The sequence below is a fragment of the Mustelus asterias genome, chromosome 9 (assembly GCF_964213995.1).
Source record: "Mustelus asterias chromosome 9, sMusAst1.hap1.1, whole genome shotgun sequence".
NCBI classification, from domain to species: domain Eukaryota; kingdom Metazoa; phylum Chordata; class Chondrichthyes; order Carcharhiniformes; family Triakidae; genus Mustelus; species Mustelus asterias.
This window is the reverse complement of record NC_135809.1, coordinates 104,522,903-104,546,115: the sequence shown is the minus strand read 5'-3', so window position 1 is coordinate 104,546,115 and position 23,213 is coordinate 104,522,903. Positions and strand designations below refer to the sequence as shown.

The following is a 23,213-nucleotide window of genomic DNA, read 5'->3' as shown; positions in this document are numbered from 1 at the left end:
GCTCTATGAATATCAACAGGTGTCCAGTCCACCTCAGTGTAACATTGTTGTTGTACTATGGTATTGCAGCCGATCCCACACCAAGCATTTCGTTACTAGTGCCAGCTTGATATTTTCTACCTCAACAGATCACCTCAGCAGATTTTGTTTTTGCGGACGACTGCCTTGATTTGGCTCAAAAGAAAAGCTGGCTGCCGTTCCGATCCAAACTGAATGGAAAGGGCTGCATGCCCCATCAGCTCCCTTCAATAAGCAGAAAATTCACCAGTGGCAGAGGAGTCCAGCAAAACACGCTTTGTGTGTGCATGCAGCTCTCCCTCAGCAGCAGCAACAACATTTTGCATTTATATAGCATCATTAATGGAGTAAAATATCCCAATGCACTTCACACGAGTGTAATCAAAGTGTAAGTATGCAGCCTGGACCCCTCTCAATTAGAATTACCAGCATAATAGCAGCATTAGGGAGAAGTAACTTCATTTCAATGGGCTTGTGTTCTGCTTTTTTCTCTCAGCTTCCAGCTTTAAAAACAAAATACAGAAGTTACAGATAGTTTCTATTAAAATGCAAATCAAATATCACAAAATATTTTTTATAGCCTTTGAGATAAACGATGCAATTAATTTTTGTTTCCTACCTTTTATTTATATACAAATGTATTTATCTTGGCTCCTTTGTGCTCATATGTTAAACTAGGGGCTCATCAAGGCTGCCGAGAAACATAAACACGCACAGTTCATGTCCTTGATCCCTGCTGACTCAAGTATTTGCAGTATTTTTGATCAAAGAAGTCAACACACACCCGCAGATTAACAGGTTAAGAATGATTTCTTGACCAACTACTTGCAATGATATAGTGCCCCCAATGTAGAAAAATGTCCAAAGGCATTTCTCAGAGGTCAAACTCAGGCCTGAAGGCATTGTAATAGATGTAGGGTAACTACCAACTAATCTGCCCATTAAGGCGGCATGGTGGCTCAGTTGCTAGCACTGCTGCCTCACAGCACCAGGGACCCGGGTTTAATTCCTGGCTTGTCTGTGTGGAGTCTGTGCGTTCTCCCCATGTCTGTGTGGGTTTCCTCCGAGGGCTCCAGTTTTCTCCCACAGTCCAAAAGGTGTGCTGGTTAGGTGCATTGGCCCCATGCTAAATTCTCCCTCAGTGTACCCGAACAGGTGCCAGAGTGTGGCGATTAGGGGATTTTTACAGTAACTTCATTGCAGTGTTAATGTAAGCCTACTTGTGACGTTAATAAATAAACTTAAACTTAGAAATGTCTGGAAAAGTCAGGGACCTTGCATGCAGGAGTAAATTAATTTTTAATGACATAAAAATTGATAATTGCTGAACAACACCTCTAGTTCAGAAAAAAAATTGTGTAGAATTTCATTCCCTGAGAAAAGTAATTTTGTAGTCTTTCAAAAATACTTTTTTTCATTTGCTTTCCTCTTCTCTCTCTTCCCTACTCCAATCTTAATTTCCTCATTCTTTATTGGATAATGAGATGTGGATGACGCTTTCTGCCCAGCCCTAATTGCCCTTGGAAAACTGGTGGTGAGTCACTTTCTTGAATTGGTGCAGTCCATGTGGTGTGGGTACTGGAAGGAGTTCCAGGATTTTGATCCAGCAGCAGTGAAGGAATGGCGATATGTTACCAAGCCAGGACGATGTGTGACTTCCACTTTTATTTCCAGCACTAAGTTGATGTCAGGCAGTCAGGCTAAGCCATTTCGGTGGGTAGATGAGAGTCAACCACATTGCTGTGGATCTGGAGTCATATGTAGACAAGACAGGTTAAGGATGGCAAGTTTCCTTGCCTGAAGGACATTAAGTGAATTAAATAGGTTTATCTGACAAGCAGGGCAGCAAGGTGGCACAGTGGTTACCTCACACTGCCAGAGACCTGGGTTTGATTCCGGGCTTGGGTCACTGTCTGTGTAGAGTCTGCACGTTGTCCCCGTGTCTGTGTGGGTTTCCTCCGAGTGCTCTGGTTTCCTCCCACAGTCCAAAAGACATGCTGGTTAGATGCATTGGCCATGCTAAATTCTCCCTCAGTGTACCCGAACAGGCACCAGAGTGTGATGATTAGGGGATTTTCACAGTAACTTCATTGCAGTGTTAATGTAAACCTACTTGTGACTAATAAATAAACTTTATTTTAACTTTAACTTCATAATTTCTGAGATGAGTTTTTTACTTCCATTACGGTTAGTGTAATTTTGTTTGTTACTGTCTGGTTTGTAGCCTATGTCAGTGAGAATTTTTCACTAATTGGTTGAAGTGCCTTGCTGTTGCTGTTTTCCCTGCTCAGGTGCCACAAGTCCCCTGTAAAGGAAATCACACTGGGTCAAATGAAAGATTAATAGAAATCTCCCCTGACACACTAGTGAGATGTCTCTGGGCAATTGGCTGTGAGGTGAATGGCAATAGCCGTTCTCTGCCAGAGTAAAAGCTGGACTATTGGCTTCAGTTGTTCCAACAGGTTAACTGGAGAAAATTCTGTCTACACTTCCTGCTGCCTCAGAAAAACAGCCAGCATAATCAAGGACCCCATGCATCCCAGACATATTCTCTTCCGTTGGGAAAAAATATACAAAAGTTTGAGGACACGCACCAACCGACTCAAGAACAGCTTCTTCCCTGCTCCCACCAAACCTTTAAATGGACCTACCTCACATTAAGTTGATCTTTCTCTGCACCCTAGCTATGACTGTATCACGACATTCTTCATTCTCTCCTTTCCTTCTCTATGTACGGTATGCTTTGTCCGTATAGCGCGCAAGAAACAATACTTTTCACTGTATACTAATACATGTGACAATAATAAATCAAATCAAATTAAAAAATCAAAATCAAATTGTGGCTCATACACAGTTGAACATCAGATAAGCAGTTTGCCAATACAGGAGCAGAGGATTCTTGAATTTGTATGAAGCAAAAGCCCCAAGTATAGACCGTATCATATTGGAAGTAAATCTGAAAATGCTGTGGTATTGAACCAGTGTGAAAGTTTAAACGTAAAACACCACTTTTATCTTGCATTGAACTACAGTTAGCTTCAACTACATTTGACAAACATTCTTCAACTTGTACAGGTGCACTGGGGACTCATAATTTAAAATGATTATGCTGTGGGCGAGGCACAAGCAAAGGTAATATGAACATAATGATCTTCCAAAAGTGATGAATTCAACTTGTCCTTTAGAAGTGTTGGTTGTTTATATAATTTCTAATGTCTCTGCACCTTGGGAAACTAAGTTCGACTTCATATGAGAACATCTTCTGACATTTTTATCAAAAGATAAATGGATGCAAAACACTAACAAAGGAGTAATTTAATATAAATTAATTGTATTAGCATTGTAGTACACAGGAGAAAGACAGTCTGCTGGGATTTCAGTTCTGGTGGGTAGTTTATCAAATTTAGTTCCATTGTAATTTCGTTACATTAGCCTTTGTTTTGGCCAACATTGCATATAAAACTACTATACCTCTGTATAACAATTTTACAAATACGCACCATGAAGCTAATGTGGTTTGTTTATATACAAGTGAGCATAAACTTGCCAATTTTGGGTACGCATTTTCAGTTAAATCTGAGTTTTGTTTTAACCAGGGGTAAAAGTGGACAAAGAGTTGGATTGAATTTATATTTATATGGCAATTGGAATTCAACTATATTGGACTGAAGATGATCTAATTATTCTAGTAACTAGCAGTCAGATAATCAGCAGTATAACAGTACTTTCACAGTCCACAACACAGTGTCAGGCTATAATCATATCAGTACAAATGGGTGGCACGGTGGCACAGTGATTAGCACTGCTGCCTCACAGCACCAGGGACCAAGGTTCAATTCCTGGCTTGGGGTGACTGCCTGTGCGGAGTCTGCACATTCTCCCCATGTCTGCATGGGTTTCCTCCGGGTGCTCAGGTTTCCTCCCAAAGTCCAAAAGACTGGGTTAGGAGCAATGGCTGTGCTAACTTCTCCCTCAGTGTACCCGAACAGGTGCCAGAGTGTGGAGACTAGGGGATTTTCACAGTAACTTCATTGCAGTGTTAATATAAGCCTACTTATGACACTAATAAATAAACTTAATATTTCCATTCTTTGTAGCACCACCAAATCTGGAGAAGTTTGAATTTTGCAAATGTTTACTCTGTGGGCCTTGCCTCTTCATTGTTCCGACTGAAAAGAGCAGGTGCTAAGATGTAAATAGTTCAGTGGACAACCTTACTATTTTCGGTGAGATTTTGCATCAGTTGCTTTTAAATAGCATGTACTTACCACTGTAAGCCCACTCTTTCAGCCTGTCTTAACTAGTACACATTTTCTGTGGAACAATGCTCAACATTGCAGTATAAAATACTTCTAAATGTAACGAGCAGTGAGAAGGAAGTGAATACTTGACTTATTTAACATTTTCATGTTCGCTTGTTGTCCAGTTAATTTTGAGCCATTTGTTTTGCACTTCCTCTTCCAAACCTATAACTTGCTGGAGTCATCATATTTAAAAAGAGTAATGCATTAATATGAAAATGCAGTGGAAAGTGGCACCAGTTTAATCTTCCTGTAGCTTGTCAGATAGATTATCCAGAGCTCAAAGCTAATTCTGATGCTAACGTAGCAAAGTGGATTCTGGTGTCATTATAGAATAAAGCACAATGTTTACCCAATGGCAGCTATGTGGCTGATTTGCAGCAGCATCCAGGCCTCTACGTAGCAGAGGACATAGGTAGTAGAGGGATCATGTGCATCTGAGCCATTGGCTTTGTTTCTCTCTCCACTGATGCTGCCAGACCTGCTGAGTTTATCTAGCATATTTGGTTTTTATGATAGTAATGTGCGAGGTTTATGTAGCTCAAATGCAGAAGTAGCAATTATTGCAAAGATCATGGTTTAGTTTATTTATTTGTGTCACAAGTAGGCTTACATTAACACTGCAATTAAGTTAGTGAAAATCCCCTAGTCGCCACACTGCCGCCTGTTTGCATACACTAAGGGACAATTTTGCTTGGCCAATGCATCTAACCGTCTTTCAGACTGTTGGAGGAAATCCACACGGACACAGGAGAACGTGCAAGCTCCACGCAGACAGTCAGCCAAGGGGGAATTGAACCCAGGTCCGGGGCTCTGTGAGGCAGCAGTGCTAACCACTGTGTCGCCCACAAAAATAGTACCATTAAAATCACAGTTGCATTAGGAAAAGCATTAATTCCCCTGTGGAAGAAGAATCAATGCAACATAATCTCAAGTCATGGAAAGAAGCAAGGACAGCAGACACTGATTTCTGATTAACATGTGGGAAACGAGTGCTGAACTTTATTTAAAAGGAGCACATTAACATTCTTATACGTCCTATCAATAGTGTTTATGTAAACAGTGACCTACTGGGCAGCAAAACCAAGTGACAGTTTCTCCAGGTCGCTGCCTAATTCTGACAATTGCAAGATGGGCTTGGGAAGTTCATGCATGAAGCAGGTGAGAGCTTTATTCAGATGAGAGAATATTGTGGGATGGGGTACAGCTTTATTTTGCAGCTTAGTGCTGCATAGCAAATAGCCAGCATAGGTATGAAACCAGATCAGAAGGGATCCTTCAATTTTATTCAGGCAGCAAGGCTCATGTGTTGAAGGTTATTAAAAAAAAATTCATTCATAGAATGTGAACATTACTGGCAAGGCCAACTTTTTGCCCATTCTGAATTGCTCGAGAATGTAGTGGTGGTCAGCCATCCTCATGAACCACACAGTGGTAGGCATTGCTGCTGCACAGACAGGGTGAGATTCCTGGGTTGGGTCACTGTCTGTGCGGAGTCTGCACGTCCTCTATGTCTGCATGGGTTTCCTCTAGGTGCTCCAGTTTCCTTCCACAGTCCAAAAGATGTGCTGGTTAAATGCATTGGCTATGCTAAATTCTCCCTCGGTTTACCCAAACAGATGGCGGAGTGTGGTGACTAGGAGATTTTCACAGTGACTTCATTGTAGTGTTAATGGAAGCCGACTTGTGACACACAGACTTAAAACAGCCCATGTGGTCATTAGGAGAGCGCTCCAGGAACAGCGGTAGAGTCAGGATGGTATATGGTTTAAAGTAGATCTTGGCCCTGCCCTCCTATCGCTGGTCTCCAAGATCACCTTTATTTCTTGCCGAGACTCAGTTAATTTTGTTTCTTCTCCCATTGTAGTTAATGGGTATGCTGATAAAATTCCTCTTGGGACAGTGGTTCCCAACCTTTCACAGCACACCTTTATCCTATAAAAATCTTGAGTCACACATTGATATTCACCCTGGAGCAAAAGCCTGTTATCACCAAAACCTCAAAACCACATCACAGCACCATTGAGTGCAATTTTCATTAGTTACTGATGGAAGCATTATGAACATACATGTGAAACAATATTTTTATTCAAAATGTATGCAAAGGTTTCAATTATTTCCAGTTTTTTTAAGTCTGCGTTTCTCAATGTGAAGATTCAATAATAAAGTACTGCAAGCAGCATCTAACCAGTGATGGCAATGTGACTTCTGGGTCTGCCTCTGAGCGGAATCTCAATCTGGGGAGAATCCTGTAATCTGGATTTGCACAATGTCACTTCACCTGGGCAAGACTGGAATTTACATCTCTCCCCACTTTCGAGGTTGGGTATTGAAACATGGGCCTTCCCACCAGGAGCAAGGAAAAACTCTCCTGTTTGGAAACATCCACAACTTGGAATTAGCTGATCTGGGGTCAGAGATTGGCAACTCTCCAAATTGGACAGAGTCCTCACGTTACTTGGACGTGTGTTGGAGCACCCTCGTCCTGCAGCCTGCTCCCACCCAAAGCCTGTACTGAGAGTGGGCTAACCTTCTGTCAGAGAAATAGAAGAACTCTATTTGTGTCAGATGAAGAACCCTTGAGGAATTAACACCATTCTTCATGCATAGATACAGAGTATGGTCCGAAACCCCAACCCAGTTTAAGTAAATGAACCCGTTAATATTATTGCCAAATAATTTGAGGAAAAACATACTTAATACAATGCAATTCTGATAAATAAGATCAGCCAATACTCAACAGGATAAGCATCATCTGTGGATCGAGAAACCGTGGAGCAAAATGTTTCAGGCTAACCTTCCATCAGAACTGGACATTAGACTTTGAAAGTGCTAAATGAATGATTGAATCAGGTAATAGTGGGATATAGGGAGCAGAACAATTAATGGGAACTGAGATTGCAAGGATCATTGCGAAAAGCAGAATGCTCCAATTGTGCAGGCATGTAAGAGACAAAGGTGGCTAATCCCTGGGTGATGAGTAGCCCTTTGGCTATGCAGAGGGGGAAATCACCAACCCAAACATCAAACCACATCTGCTTTAATCCCAATGGTTCTGGTTGAGTGATACATCTTCTGCCAAACATTCCTGAGGAATTCATGGTTACAACTGGCAGCATGTGGCTAATCAAAAAACCTGTTGCTTCTTGTAGAATAGTGTATATGGAGCTCGGAAGCCTCTGTCTGGGTGGCTCCATCTTACCTGAAACAGCTGCAGTCTGTAGTCTGGGCCATTTCCCTCAACCAGATCCCGCTAATAAATTTGAAAGGACATTTGGAATGCTCGTGCCCAGTTCCTGCCATTTACCATCACTGTGGGAACTCCTCTCCCTTTCACTGGTGCTGGGCTGAGAAAACTATTGCAAGTTTCTGATTCCCAGTGTTCCTTCTGCAAAGCACAAAATGTGTGAACTTTGGGTACGAACATTTTAGCATTAGGATGTGTCAAAGATGCTGCTGTGGGATTGGGTTATTACATTCCTGAACTTTGGTTTTTTCAAATCGTGCCCAGGTTTCCCCATTCATTTTTCTTTTCTTCCCTGAAGTTAGGGCCCTTCCCTAATTTAGTCCTGCATTGGAGAATTTTACCAAACTCCTCTAACTCACAAAGTAAAATACCAGCGATGGATGACTTGAAAGCGACTGAGGGTCGTAAATTAGAAAGGAGTTTGCAACATTCTCCAGTGCAGGACTGAATCAGGAAAGCTTTTTTTCCCCCTTTCCAGGGAAGGAAAAATATATGAATGGGGAATCCTGGGCAGGATTGGAAGAACCCAACTCTGCACATATTCCCAGAAAGTGCAGGAAAAGTAATAACCCAGTCAGTGCCCCACAGAGTTATCTTTTTAAGCAGTCGGGGTCCCACAGCATCTTCACATCTGGTGTAGGTTGCTCCAGTGTTCATATACACCTACTTGCACTTTCCTTTTTGCTTTATCACTGTCTACACCTTCATTGCTGAATTTTGTCTTGCTGTGACAACCTTTAACCTCAACCAGGAGCAGGAGTAGGCCATCTGACCCCTCGAGCCTGCTCTGCCATTCAATAAGATCATGCCTGATCTTTTCATGGACTCACTTACCCACCTGCTCACCATAACCCTTAATTCCTTTACTGTTCAACCTTGCCTTAAAAACATTCAATGAGGTAGCCTCAAGTGCTTCACTAGGCAGGGAATTCCAGAGATTCACAACCCTTTGGGTGAAGTTCCTCAACTCAGTCCTAAATCTGCTCCCCCTTATTTTGAAGCTTTGCCCCTCAGTTCTAGTTTCACCTGCCAGTGGAAACAACCTCCCTGCTTCTATCTTATATATTCTCTTCATAAGATCTCCCCTCATTCTTCAGAATGCCAATGAGTATAGTCCCAGTCTACTCGATCTCTCCTCATAAGCCAACTTTCCCAACTCATGCCTTTAAATATCACCTAATTTTCCTTTCCCAGCTGACCTGCACTTGTGTCCAATAAAAATACAAATGGTCTTAAAGACTGTAGAATTATGCTCCTCACACTGCTTTTAAACCTTTTAGAGAAGAGTTGAACCTAAAGAGAAGAATGGGCATCAAGTCAAACAAAATCAGGGAGTATCTGCAATGAACAAGTTAAATAAATACAGACCAACATTAAAGGGTTTGATTTTGAAATCCTTAACCATTGAATGCTTTTGAATAACAGATTTAGTCACAGAAACTCACTTCATGTCTATTTGAAAAATTAAGCCAACATTTAAAAAACCATGACCAAGACCAAGGAACCAATTTGGCGCACACACCAATGCAACGTGCACTGCTCATTTGTGTCCATCTACAAGCACTCAGCTGCACTAAACAATGATGTTTAGGTTGCTACATTCCTCATCTAAAGCTAGATAGGCAGTGGGGCAATGGAATTATTGCTACACAAAAATTCTGAATATAAATATATCTACATTAACCAAAGTAAAATCCAAAAGGTCTGATGTTTAAATACATTCCCAAATGCGCCATGTGAAATGCACAACTTCTCTTACTGGTTTATCCATAAGGACAGTAGCTCAGTAAGTCCAATGTAACAAGCAGTGGTGTACAAGTTGCTGGACATGTCGTGTTCATTTGAAAACTAGAATCTGGTTGGGAGTTTTATTAGTCAAAATTGGTGCTAAGGGGCAGAGGGAGACCACTTGGCCCATCACCTCTGAATCTTAGGAAGTGGAATTTTGACAGTTTTGAAAATTAAAATTGTTTCAAAGGAATCCCAACCTAAATTACCCCATCTCCCTCTAGCCTGAAGCTGCAGATTTACGCCGTGCCCGGTCGAATACATTGAGGGGGCGGGGAATGAGGGGAATGCTACAGGAGGGTGGCAGTGGTTAGAACTGCTGCCTCAGCACCAGGGACCTGGGTTCAATTCTGACCTCGGGTGACTGTGGAGTTTGCACATTCTCCCCGTGTCTGTGTGGGTTTCCTCCAGGTGCTTCGGTTTCCTCCCACAATCCAAAGATGTGCGGGTTAGGTGGATTGGCTATGCTAAATTGCCCATTAGTGTCAGGGGGATTAGCAGGGTAAGCGCAGGGATAGGGCCTGTGTGGAATAGTTGCCAGTGCAGGCTCAATGGGACAAAAGGCCTCCTCCTGCACTGTAGGGACTCAGTGCATGAAAGACAAAGTATTACACATTTGCTCATGGCACATTGTTTTCTTGTCAGTCCTCAACTCTTTTCCTCAACTCTTTTCCCCCCCACTCTCATGCTACTGCCAAAACAAATTCCATTTGGTGCATTAATACTTTACAATAAGCATGGATACAACAACAATTCAATTTTTGGTAACTTAATTTTGATAAATCTCCAGTCCACCCACTTACCATTTAACCATTTCCCCCAAAACTTAACCACTGAAAACCCATCTGCATTGTCCATTTCAATGTATGGGCCTTACCTTAAACAGAAACTCAGATGAAGTTGCTTAGTGCTTATTTAAGTCATTAACACTAAAATGCACCCCCCCCCGATAAAAACCATTTTACACCAAAGGGAATTTATAACCTAGAGTCCCCATTACATGTATCAATCAATGCTGAGATAGTAAATCTGCTACAGTTTTCCCACTTGCCGCTCCCTCGATACTTGAGCATTTACATTAGTGAAAGATGCAGATTTATAGAATTGTCAAATTCATACCAAAAACTGAATACATAATGTACCAGCATAAAATGTTTGACTAGAATCCTCCCAGTTACAACTGCACCCAAATATTAAGAACCTTAAATGCTTTGAGAAAAATCAGATTCATGTGGAAATGTGGTTCCGCAGAACAGCAAATATCTTATACAACCATAGATTAAGATCCTTACCAAACTGACATTTGCAAACATGTCAGCAGGCTTCACCAGCAGCATCATATGATCATATTTCAGCACTCCTAGCATGGTTGAAATCAGAATCCTACAATGCAGGAGGCCATTTAGCCCATCGAGTCTGCACTGACAACAATCCCACCCAGGTCCTATCCCCATAACCCCACATATTTACCCTGCTAATCCCTCTAACCTACGCATCCCAGGACACTAAGGGGCAATTTAGCATGGTCAATGCACCTAATCCGCACATCCTTGGACCGTGGGAGGAAACTGGAGCACCTGCAGAAAACCCATACAGACACGGGGAGAACATGCAAACTCCACCCAGACAGTGACCCAAGCCAGGAATCAAACCCAGGTCCCTGCAGCCAAGAGGCAGCAGTGCTAACCACTGTGCCATCGTGCCTCCCCAGCTAATCACAGCCAATGTTTCTACTCTACATTACTTCATGTTTTTGGATGTCAATTTTTTCTGTATGAAAGATTGAATTTGAAAAGGATGCATTTCATATCTCTGCCTATCCTTCAATTTGCATTCTTGATTCTTCACACCCATCGTATTGCAAACGTCCGATATAATTCTGGAGAGAAAAAAAATAGTACACAGCCAAGGCTTTTAAAATTGGAATGGCAGTCAAGTTTGGCCAGTGGAAAGATGCAAGGGCCACCTGTAGAGCTAAGGTTGGAGGATAGTTAGAAGCCATTTTGTGGGTGAACATGCGCTCTATGTATTCCACAAGTTGGAGCGATCACAAGATGGGTGCGCGCTTTCAAAAAAATTAATCTGAGCAAAGCAGCTCAGAATATAACAAGCACTGCAGATGCTGGAAAACAGCAACAGAAAATGCTGGAAATGCTCAGGTCAGGCAGCAGCTGCGGAGAGAAACAATTAACATTTCAAGTCAACGACCTATCAGAGCTAAAGAAAGCTTAAGGCTGTGAAGACAGGCTGTAGGCCAAGGACATCAAAAGATCTGTTCTAGGTGAAGGGCAAGAGGAAATTGATTCCCTGAGGCAATAGCCAAAGAGTGAGTCGAAATGAAGTGTGCGAATGGCTACATAGCAACCATCTTAAGCAACATGAACTGCGATTGTATAGGGCGCTGGTAAAGCCATACCTGGAATAGTGTGCAGTTTTGGTGTCCTTATCTGAGGACGATGTCCTTGCTATAGGGGGAGTACAGCAAAGATTTATCAGGCTGATTCTTGGGATGGCAGGTCATAGGAGGATAGACCAAGTCAGTTAGGGTTATATCCAATGGAATTTAGAGTTGAGTGGGATCTCAAACTTAAAATTCTAAGACAATTCTATTCCCAATGGTGGGGGTTCAGAATTAGTTTGAGATAAGGGATAAACCTTTTAGGACTGAGATGAGGAGAGATTTCTTCACCCAGGGAGTGGTGAATCTGTGGAATTCACTACCACAAAAGTAGTTGAGGCCAAAAAGTTGGATTTCAAGAAATTTGATGTAACTCTTGGGGCTAAAGGGATATTGGGGGGGGGGAAGAGATCCGAATATTGAATATGATCAGCCATGACCAAAATGAATGGCAAAGCAGACTCAAAGGGCCAAATAGCCTACTCCTGCTCCTAATTTTTATGTTTCTATGAACAAAAAGGACAAAGAACAAAATGAATACCAAAGTTGTAGTCGGAAGTTGAATTCTGCCTAGTCGGAAGACAAGGTGTTGTCCTTGAGCTTGACTGGAACATTGTTGCAGGAATGGGCAAAGGTCACCATGGGGCCAAGGTGGAGAATTGAACTGACAGGCAAGCAGATTTGTCATGCTTGCAATGTAGGTTTTCCAGAGTGGTCACTTGGTCTCTCCAATGTCAAAGATATCATGAAGAGCAAATATACAAATGGAGTGTACAAGTAAATTGCTTTCATTTGCAAAGTGTGTTGGGGACTGGAGTAGGTGAAGGAGCACATTCCCATGCATCTCCTGTGCTTGTAATGTGTGTGTTGAGGCGACTGAGGGGTCATCATAGAAATCATCATAGAAACCCTACAGTACAGAAAGAGGCCATTTGGCCCATCGAGTCTGCACCGACCACAATCCCACCCAGGCCCTACCCCCATATCCCACCCACTAATCCCTCTAATCTACGCATCCCAGGACACTAAGGGGCAATTTTAGCATGGCCAATCAACCTAGCTCGCACATCTTTGGACTGTGGAAGGAAACCGGAGCACCCAGAGGAAACCCACGCAGACACGAGGAGAATGTGCAAACTCCACACAGACAGTGACCCAAGCCGGGAATCGAACCCAGGTCCCTGGAGCTGTGAAGCAGCACTGCTAACCACTGTGCTACCGTGCCACCCTGGGCCAGGGTGTTGGAGGGGAACGGCCCCAAGTGGAGGGCAAGGTGTTTGGTGGTGGCAGAAATAGCTGATGGTGGACCATTGAATATGGAGGTGAAGACAAGGTGAACACTATCATGGTTCTAGATAGGAAAGGGACGAGAGAAGTGCATTGAACACTGTGCAAGGCCCGTTCACATACGAGGTGGGAATCCACGTTGGAGGCAAATAACCTAGAGACACTGGAAAAATGAAATGGAGTCTTTACATGAAGCAGGGTGAGAGGAAGTGGAGTCCACGGGTGAACATCAGTTGACAGCCGAGGTCTCATCTGCTTTATCCTTTCATGTTGTATTCAGATGGTTGTCACACATCAATTAAACCTCATTTGGACAACTTTTGTTTTCTGACTATATCATTACCATTCTTTGGCTGTGGCACCTATGCCTTCCATCTAAATCACACAGACAGACCTTCCCATCCCCGGTTTAAAAACTTCCATTCTGATTGTCAGTTCTGATAAAAAAAGGTAGTCAACCGCAAATGTCAACTTTTCTCTCTAGACCCTACCAGAGCTGCTGGACATTTCCAGCAATTGATCATTGTTCCATCTTCAAATTAGGACAACAACCTGTATATAGATAAAGCAATTCGACTCCTGTGAGGGACACGTTACTTAGATGAGCAACTACTCAACAGAACTTGGCTGCCTAAAGACTCGAATTTGTCACAACACAACTGAAGATGAAAGGAGAAATAAATTCGATATTTGACAAAAACTGCACATTTAGCATTGCCCTTATATTACCTCACCAATCTTTTACACCCCCAATCGTGGGACTATAATTTGGTCTAGTTATACACCAAAACTCAAGATAGCAGATCAAGATCCTCAGAAAGAAAAATCCTATAATTTCGCAAGTGTAAGTTTCCAGCGCTGATCAATTTGATATCTTTTTGAAGGAGCTAAAGTTTTTAAAAAAGTCAATGTTCACAAGTAGGAACATTTAATTTTCTTTAATGCACACCAGTAATAATAAAATTGCATTACATTTATGTAAAATAAATGTTCCAGTTTATATATACAGAAACACTGTACATACCCTCCCAGACCCAACATCACAAAACGTACAGGCAAAGCACTGCCCAGCTAAACAGGCACAGCTGTGCATCTAAAATCTTAATTGCTCAGTGTTGGAGAAAGTTACTTTAATCCATCCTGGACTAATTGACGTGTTGCAAGCAAGCTGACAGATGCTCTCCATTTTCGTTAAGTGTTGAACATCCCACAATGCTTTAGAAGGCCATGGGCAAGTCACTGAACTTGTGATGAGAAACTTCCATTCATTGCCCCTTCCTCATAGTCCATTTGGCAGAGGATCATGTTATTCTTCAGAAAAAATTTGTCTCCCACACAAAACCTAAAAAAGGGAAAATGAGATAAGTCACAGATATACGAGGGAGTTTTGCAGAATTTCCCATGGTGAATGGCCTCATGCCACTTCACAAATCCCGCTGACCCAAGTGGGCAGCTGGCATGGCGATGCACTTCAGATTACTGCCATGGGGTTACAAGTGGAGAACAGAGTGTTCTCTCCAACATTTCTCCCTCCTTCAGCCAAAAACCTAACAGGATTATCCATTCATTTATGGATCGAGATCTTGCTGTGTGCAAATTTGCTGCTTCATTTGTCTACAAGGTGACCGCAGATCATGAGTAATTAATTTGTGAACAGCTTTCATACATACTAATGGAGTGTTAAAGCATTAGTAAACGAATACAGTAGTATCGTGGTTACATTACTGAGCTAGTAATCCAAAGATTTTGGCCTATATCCAGAAGAGTTCAAATCCCAATTTGGGAGCTTGAATTTGAAATCAGGTTATTTCAGAATTGGTCTGAAAGGCTAACATGCAATTGTAATGGCCTTAAAAATATAACTGGTCCAGGAATTAAACCAAGTGCTGGAAAAACTCAGCAGATCTGGCAGTATCTGAAGGGAGCAAGGGCTAACAATACAACCGAATTCACGCTCGTCCTGTAGAGAATGAAATCTACCTTGCTTACTCTGCTCGTCAGTGATGCCGGTCCCACACCAAAATGGCTCACGAATAACTGCCCTTGGTAAATGAGATAAGCGAGCCCTGCTCGGGTACATCAAACCACACCTCCCCTTCTCCCTCCCCCCCTAGCCCACACCCCCAACAAGTAATTCAAAGTACAGCTCAAATAAAATTCTCTTCCCATTCTTAAAAGCAATCTCAATCCAGAGGCACATTTTAAGGTGGTGACATTCAATAAGAAATACATTTAGGTACTCCCACATTTCAGAATCAATTGGAAAAAGTGAGCTCAAATGAGCATATCAAAGAATCCCTACAGTACAGGAGGCCATTCGGCCCATCGAGCCTGCACTGACAACAATCCCACCCTATCACCCCACATATTTACCCTGCTAATTCCCCGAAACTAGGGTCGCTTTAGCATGACCAATCCACCTGACCTGCATGTCTTTAGACTGTGGGAGGAAACCCACGCAGACATGGAGAACCCGCAAACTCTCCAGAGTGACCCAAGCCAGGAATCGAACCTGGGTCCCTGGCACTGAGACAGCAGTGATAACCACAGTGCCACAGTAAATGATATCCACATTTTTAAAAAAAAAATCAATAGAAAAGTAGTAAAATATCCTTTCCTGGCATGCTAAATTGGATGTGGAGATGCCGGCGTTGGACTGGGGTAAACACAGTAAGTCGTCTCACAACACCAGGTTAAAGTCAAACAGGTTTATTTGGTAGCAAAAGCCACTAGCTTTCGGAGCGCTGCTCCTTAGTCAGGTAAGTCACTTACCTGACGAAGGAGCAGCGCTCCGAAAGCTAGTAGCTTTTGCTACCAAATAAGTCTATTGGACTTTAACCTGGTGTTGAGAGACTTCTTACTATGCTAAATTGGACCCATAAATGAAAGACCATGCCAAGTGGGTGCATTTAGTAGGAAATAAAACGCACAAGTTACTCATTCCTCAGCTTAAGGTTGTTATTCAGATTTTAAAACCAGCTCCGGAAATTTCAATTGTACAATAGTTTGCTGGAGACAATGTATTTCTCTGCCTTACCTTTGATTACAAAGCTGACAGGCAAAGCAGTCCAAGTGGTAGACATTTTCACGGGCTCTCATCACCATCTCAAAGGCAGGAATCAGTTTACTGCATGCTGCACAATTCCCTGTGGTACCAAAGAGCCTGGCCAATGAAAAGCAAAATCCTTTGATAAGCTCAATACAAACCATTTGAAAAGAAAACATTCCAGAGTAAATGGATCTAGTAAAAACTTCCATTCCATTTGCAAAGTCATCCAAACTTTGGGATCTGTTTAGAAACTCAAGACAACAGGACAGAAGATAACCCTCTCCAATTTTGACATTCTACATTTCTAGATCAACTAGAAATCCTTGGCCACTTCAAACTAGTAACACATACCCCAATAATCAGGTGGTTATGAGTTCAAGCCCACTCATGATTTTCACACAATCTGAACCAACAATTCAGTGCAATAGGCGGAGCGCAGAGGTGATGTCATCTTAAAGATGTTATAGATCTGTTCAGCTGGGCACAAGATCCCATGGCACTATTTGAATAAGTGCAGATGGTCTCCTGACCTCAACTAACAATCATTCCTCAAAAGATTAATTGGAAAGTCTCAACTGTCGGCCCCATATGCGTACAAAATGGAGAGCAGTTACACTTTCGTTGTGAAAGGACTTCAAGATCTTTGCTTTAAAATGATCTGGTTGATCTGTACATTCACAATTACATTTCTGCACAATGCCCTTCTGCTTCATTAAAAGGTCCAGTTATTTGTCAAATATTTCTATGTTTAATAGCAGCCATTTCCTTTGAAAATGTATAATACACAAAGTAATGCAAACCATCGCATACATAATCTTGGGATGCAACCAATCACCTTTTAACTAGGACCAATTACAAGAGTCACATACACGCCAGTCTCTGAAAAGTGGACAATATTAGAGGGTGCAAAGTTTGGTTTAAATTGCATGCTGCTCTATTTCACTGCAAGATGGAATATGTTGAACTGTTTTGTAAAGAGCTTGTGGTAGTTCACCAATTCAGTAACTCCTCAGTGGCTAGCACTGGTGCCTCAGCACCAGGGACCTGGGTTCAATTCCAGCCTGGAGTGACTGTGTGGAGTTGGCACGTTCTTGGTGTCTGCGTGGATTTCCCTCCACAGCCCAAAGATGTGCAGATTAGGTTGATTGGCTAAATGCCCCTTAGTGTCAAGGGGTCAGCAGTGTAAAAATGTGGGGTTATGGGAATAGGACCTGGATGGGATTGTTGACAGTGCAGGCTCGATGGTCCAAATGGCCACCGCCTCGTAGAACAGGCAGTTTTCAAAAAGCTCGACTGCCCCGCGTGACCTTTTCCACATTGAAATATTTGTCACAAAGCACACCGCAAGCTAATCAAACTTTTCTCCAACATAAACACCTTGAATACCCAAACAAGCTGTTTGGTCAAGGAATTAACTTCCAATTAGCATATTAGCCAGTTTATTTGGAGTTTAAATTTCCACATTAGCTTCCAAATTAAAAAGCCTTTTCTCCAGATGTTGAATGAGCAAAATTGAAAAATGAGATTGTCTCCCGCTGCCTCCACCACCATCCCCTCCCCCTCAACCCAAACCCCAACAATTCATATTCCCAAATGATTTGCCAAATCGCTAGCTTCAACTACATTGTACCTGCCATCGTTATCCATCCTCTGGTTTCAAATCTTGTGTGGCATTGGATTCACTTTCCAACTCCAAATTATCAAAGGACAGCAAATCAACAGTACCATGTGTGAATCCTCCTCTTTTGGGGGGGGGGGGGGGGGGTGGAAAACAGGAGACAGACTATCTTTTACAACTATTCATTTCTTCAACAATTTTGTAATAGCCATCTACCTTTCAATTGTCAAAATTTTTTTATTCATACTGCAACTGTTCCAAGAATCTATGCAAGCCACACCCACTGTACAAAATAATTCAGCAAGTCTGAAAAATCACTATTTACCAGAGAAGTCTGGTAGAAGCCAATTCACTCCCAGAAGTATTTCACTGTTAAAGTGATGCCCCTAAATGGTCACAATTAAGACAGCAACTTGTCCAGATGGTACAGCCATGGAAGGTCTGGGTTTGTCAGATTACCATTACAAGTTATTAGTGCTAGTTAGCTGGTTAACTGGAGTATCAACTCGAGAATGAGTCATTGACCTGAAAATTTTAGCGCTCTAGCATTTGCTTATTTTTTTCCTGTTTTGCCATCTGCCTCAACAGCATTCAAAGCATTCCGTGTCAATTTATGCTCACTACCAATTCTGTAAATAGCAGAAATAATTGTCTCTTTTCCCAACCTTCAATAGGCCCCCTTAGGGGAATTTTGAGCTGTTCGTAACCGTAAGCTCTCATTTCAGTGAACTCAAGCTATACTTTTTCCAGTAACTTCAATGGTTTTCTTTAATGACAAATCTACTTGTGGAAAATATTATACCCAATATACTTAACCACATTACAAATAATGACCCTCTATTGAAATTGCCTTTTCTACCGGTACTCAACATCTGAGTTTACAGATCCAGAGATAAATAAATATTTCCAGATAACAGGTTCTAATTTTACTATTTCAAACTTGCACACTAACTGTCCACTCAGGAGTCATTTCTTCAATTCACCAAACCAAATTTAGCATCAAAATTCAATGCATTGTTTCCTGCAATGTAAAAACGAAGGTAGTTTCAGAACTGCCTTCTGGGACAAACTATTCTTGTTGTAACAAAGATCTGCCGATGCTTCCCTTTCCTAGAACTCAATGTAACTGACATTTAACCCAGAGGCAGTACAATAGGAAGTCTCCCGAATCCAATTCTTTTAATGTTTGAAAAGGACTTAGAGTTTGCATTAATATAAAATTGTACCTTTCCTGCATAGAAATACTGGTCCACCTGACTTGGCAACTAAACCTGGTATCAACAGGGAGCTACAAGAACATTTGGCTAAAGCACAGACAGAGAGCTACAAGCAGAGGAGCTGGGGTGACAGCAATCAGTGCACAGAAATAAAAAGAAAGCACACAGACAAAAAGGAACCTTTCGCTCAGGAAGAAGCGAGTTTGTTTTGTTTGGTCTATAGGAACTATTAGAGGCAGTATGCAAGCTGGCTAAAATGGTCTAAAACCTGGAAAACTGTGCGAATTGCTCAGTGATGTTATACAGCTGGGTGTTTCCCCAGAAGCAGGCAAACCATGTACCAGTGCATCACTGGTTAGTTAAAAAGGAACTTTGAAAGCTACATCAGGACTGCTGTGATCAGAAGTTTGCATTGCAACTTTTGTCAGATAGGGCTTCTGATCCACACTATCTGAATAAAGAACAGCCTAACATGGAACTGTAGCACTGACTATTATTAGTCAGTTAACCAGCTGACTAGCACTAGTAACTTGAAATGGTAATCTGACAATCCAGAGCTTCGTAGCTGTACCATCTGGGCCAGTTGCTGTCTTGATTTTGACCACTTAGTGACATCACTTCAGTGAAATACTTCTGGCAGTGAATTGGCTTCTAACAGACTCTTCTGGTAAATAGTGGTTTTTCAGACTTGCTGAATTAAGTCAGTTTTGTATGGAATGGGTTTGGCTTGCATAGATTCCTGGACCAGTTGCAGTACAAATAAATTTGACAATTAAAAGGTAGGTGGCTATTATAAAATTGTTAGGGAGCAGAAATAAATTGTAAAAGATAGTTCCCCCGCACCACACCCCCCAAAAGTGTGGACAGTGATGCAACTTTGAATGCTTGCGAGTATGCAAGACATATCTTTGTTGTATCTATGCAAGTGAAAATGACCTTATTTGAAGTATAATTCATGTGTTGGTTCCGGTTTGTTAGGCTAGAAGCTACAAAAGTGGAATTTTAATTATTTCTTCATTTGGGGATCATTTAGCAAAATTGTGGTTTAGTGTTCCCAGAGGGATTGCAACATGTCTCAACCATAAGGCTAAAATGACACTTATAGATGTTGGAAACCCATATACATGAACAAATTCCTTTTACTTCAATTTAGCCATGTACCCCTAACTTTTCAATCCATTGATATCTTGGAACTGTAGTCTATCTCGTATCTATAACTATTTAGTACAACTGAGTGGCTTGCTAGGCCATTTTGGAGGGCAACCAGTAGTCATCCACACTGCTGCAAGAATGGAATCACTAGAATGGCAGGTCTGACGTACAAGAGATTGAGCCGGTTAGGATTGTATTTGCTGGAGTTCAGATGCAGGGGTGGGGGTGAAATCTCAAACATACAAAATTCTAACAGGACTAGACAGGGTAGATGCAAGAAGGATGTTCCAGATGGTGGGGGTGTCCAGAACCTGGGGTCACAGTCCAAGGATACAGTGCAGACCATTCAAGACATGAGAAATTTCTTCGCCCAGAGTGCTCAGCCTGTGGGATTCACTACCACAGAGCACAGTTGAGGCCAAAGATTGAATGTTTTTAAGAAGCAGTTAACTATAGTACTTGAGGCAAAGGGGACCAAAGAATATTGGAGGGGTGGGGGCAGGATCAGGTTATTAAGTTGGACGGTCAGCCATATGATACAGCAGAGCAGGCTCAAATGGGCCGAATGGCTTCCTGCTCCTATTTTCTATGTTTCTATGTCTCGTTGGCAAGCTAGATTTGATTTTTTTTCCCCCAAAGCAATAATTGGTAGCTTCATGGCACCATTATGGAGGCTAATTGAATTTAAATTTCATCAACTGCAGGGGAGGGATTCGAACCCTTGACCTCAGAACCTGTTAGTAGCCTAATGACACTACCACTATCCCATCATGTGAAGCATTAGCCATCTCCAATCTTTTTCAGCCCTACAACTTAAGAATTCTATGTCCCATTTCCTTCTTTCATTTTGGCTGAATGTTCCAGAAGAGCACCAGAGTAAACATTACAAGCACTTCCTTAAATATATGTTCTACTATGTCTTGAATTGAACTGATTAGGTTTAGGAGGCATGGTTAGCACTAAAGCAAGCTTTGAAAATTTAATGCAAAAGATGCTTAATGGACTTGATATCTTTTACCCTTGATGCTTTCATTCTACTTTTGTATTGTAGACTTTTACTATTAGTCACAGTTCAGTTTATAAAGTCCATTTAAATTTCATATCTTAATACCAAACATTATAAAATTGCAAACACTGGCTACAAACTCAGCCTGGTGGGTTATTTCAGATCAGAAAAAAAAAATCAAGAAAACTGAAGTTAGAAACTTGCTAAACAGCCAAACCTGTACTCTACATGGAAATAAGCAGTTTTGAAATCTAGGATGAATGACCATTTCTGAAATTACTAGAAACCAGCAAGGGTAGCAAGTGAAAGTTATACTTTAATTGGTAGCGATACCTGTAAATTAGTTGGAAAATTAGAAGGGAATTTAAAACCATACCACAATCATTGCCTGAAACAGGCACTTGAAGGGTTTATAATTGATGAGATATTGGTTAGGCTGTCTGCACTTAAACTGGATAAGGCAGACACTGGGACTGGATGAGTTGCATCCAAAGATAGAGGGCAAAATAGAAAATGCAGAGGTACCGGCCATGATTTTCCAATCTTCCTTAGACTCAGGAGTGGTGCCAAAGGACCAGAGAAATGTTATTATACCCAGTTTGAAAAAGGATGCAAAGACAAATCCACCAACCATAGATCAGTTTAATTCCAGTGGAAGGAAACAGCTAGAAATAATTTGGGGTAAAATTAAGGATCACATGGACAAAAGTGGAAGAAAGCCAGCATGGATTTCTTAAGGAAAGCAAATCATGTTCAACTAATTTGGGAGATTTTTTGAAGAGGTAACAGGGAATTGATGAGGGCAATGCTGTTGATGTGTTATACATGGACTTCCTAAAGGTATTTGATACAGTGCCACACAGAACGGTGAGCAAAGTTAGAGCTCATGGAATGAGAAAATAGCACTATGGATACAGAATTGGCTGCATGGCAAGACACAGTACTTGTTAATGGAGGTTTTTTAGGCTGGAAGGTCCATAGGGGAGTTCCCCAGGGGTCAGTTTTGGGACCCTTGCTTTTTCAGAGGTACATTAGTGACCTAAACAGTGGTGTACATGGTACAATTTCAGAGTGTGTGGATGATACAAAACTCAAACATTGTGAATGGAGGATAGTGTAGAACTTCAAAAGGACAGAGAAGTTGGTAGAATAGGCACACAGGTAGCAGATGAAGTTCAATGCGGAAAAGTGTGAAGGGATTCATTGAGAATAAAAATGCAGGAACAGGGAGATGTGTCCAGTTATTGCGTCAGGACAGGTTGACAGAGTGGTTAATACTGTAACGCTGAACTTGTACAAGACACTTGGTTTCAGCTCAAGTATTGCATTCAGTCAGGCAGCGGTGACTAGCATTGCTGCCTCAGCGCCAGGGACCCAGGTTCAATTCCAGCCTCAGGTGACTGAAGTTTACACCTTCTCCCAGCGTCTGCTTGGGGTTACAGCCAAGTGTTCCAGTTTCCTCAGTCCAAAGATGTGGTTAGGTGGATTAGCTTTTTAATTTGGGAGCTAATGTGGAAATTTAAACTCCAAGAAAGGTGTGGCTAATATGCTAATTGGAAGCTAATTCCTAGACCAAACGGCTTGTGTATTCAACGTGTTTATGTTGGAGAACATTTTGATCAGTCAACTTGCAGTGTGCTTTGTGACAAATATTTCAATCTGAGAAAAGATCACAGGGCAGTCGAGCTTTTTGAAAATGACCTGTTCGCCAAGGTGGTGGCCATTTGGCCCATCGAGTCCTCACCAACAATCCCACCCAGGCCCTATCCCCATAACCCCACATTTTTACCCTAACCTCTGACACTGAGGGACAATTAGCCAGTCAACCTAAGCTGCACATCTTTGGACTGTGGGAGGAAACCAGAGCGCCCAGAGGAAACACAAGCAGACACGGAGAACGTGGCAAACTCCCCACGGACAGTGACCCAAGTCAGGAATCGAGCCTGGGTCCCTGGCGCTGTGAGGCAGCAGTGCTAACCACTGCCACCGTGCTGCTCTAGGGTTGAGGAGCTTCAGTTAAGATAGATTGGAGAGGTTAAGACAGTTTTCCCTTGGGCAACTGAGGGGAGATTCAATCGAGGTATTCAAAATCATGAAGGTCTGGACAGGGTATGTCGGAAGACACTGCTCCC

At 42.0% G+C, this 23,213-nt stretch overlaps 1 protein-coding gene across 3 annotated transcripts in view; it reads right to left on the bottom strand.

Moving 5' to 3' along the window:
• Positions 1 to 13,962: 13,962 nt before the first annotated feature.
• lmo1 (LIM domain only 1) overlaps positions 13,963 to 23,213 on the bottom strand; it is a 41,656-nt gene continuing 32,405 nt past the window's right edge. For all 3 annotated transcript variants that reach the window (XM_078221273.1, XM_078221274.1, XM_078221275.1), the window contains exons 3-4: positions 16,077 to 16,202; positions 13,963 to 14,381 (exon numbers count right to left, since the gene is read on the bottom strand). In XM_078221273.1, coding sequence (XP_078077399.1) covers positions 14,276 to 14,381; positions 16,077 to 16,202 — 232 coding nt within the window. In that variant the 3' untranslated portion in view covers positions 13,963 to 14,275. The remainder of the gene's footprint in view (positions 14,382 to 16,076; positions 16,203 to 23,213) is intronic.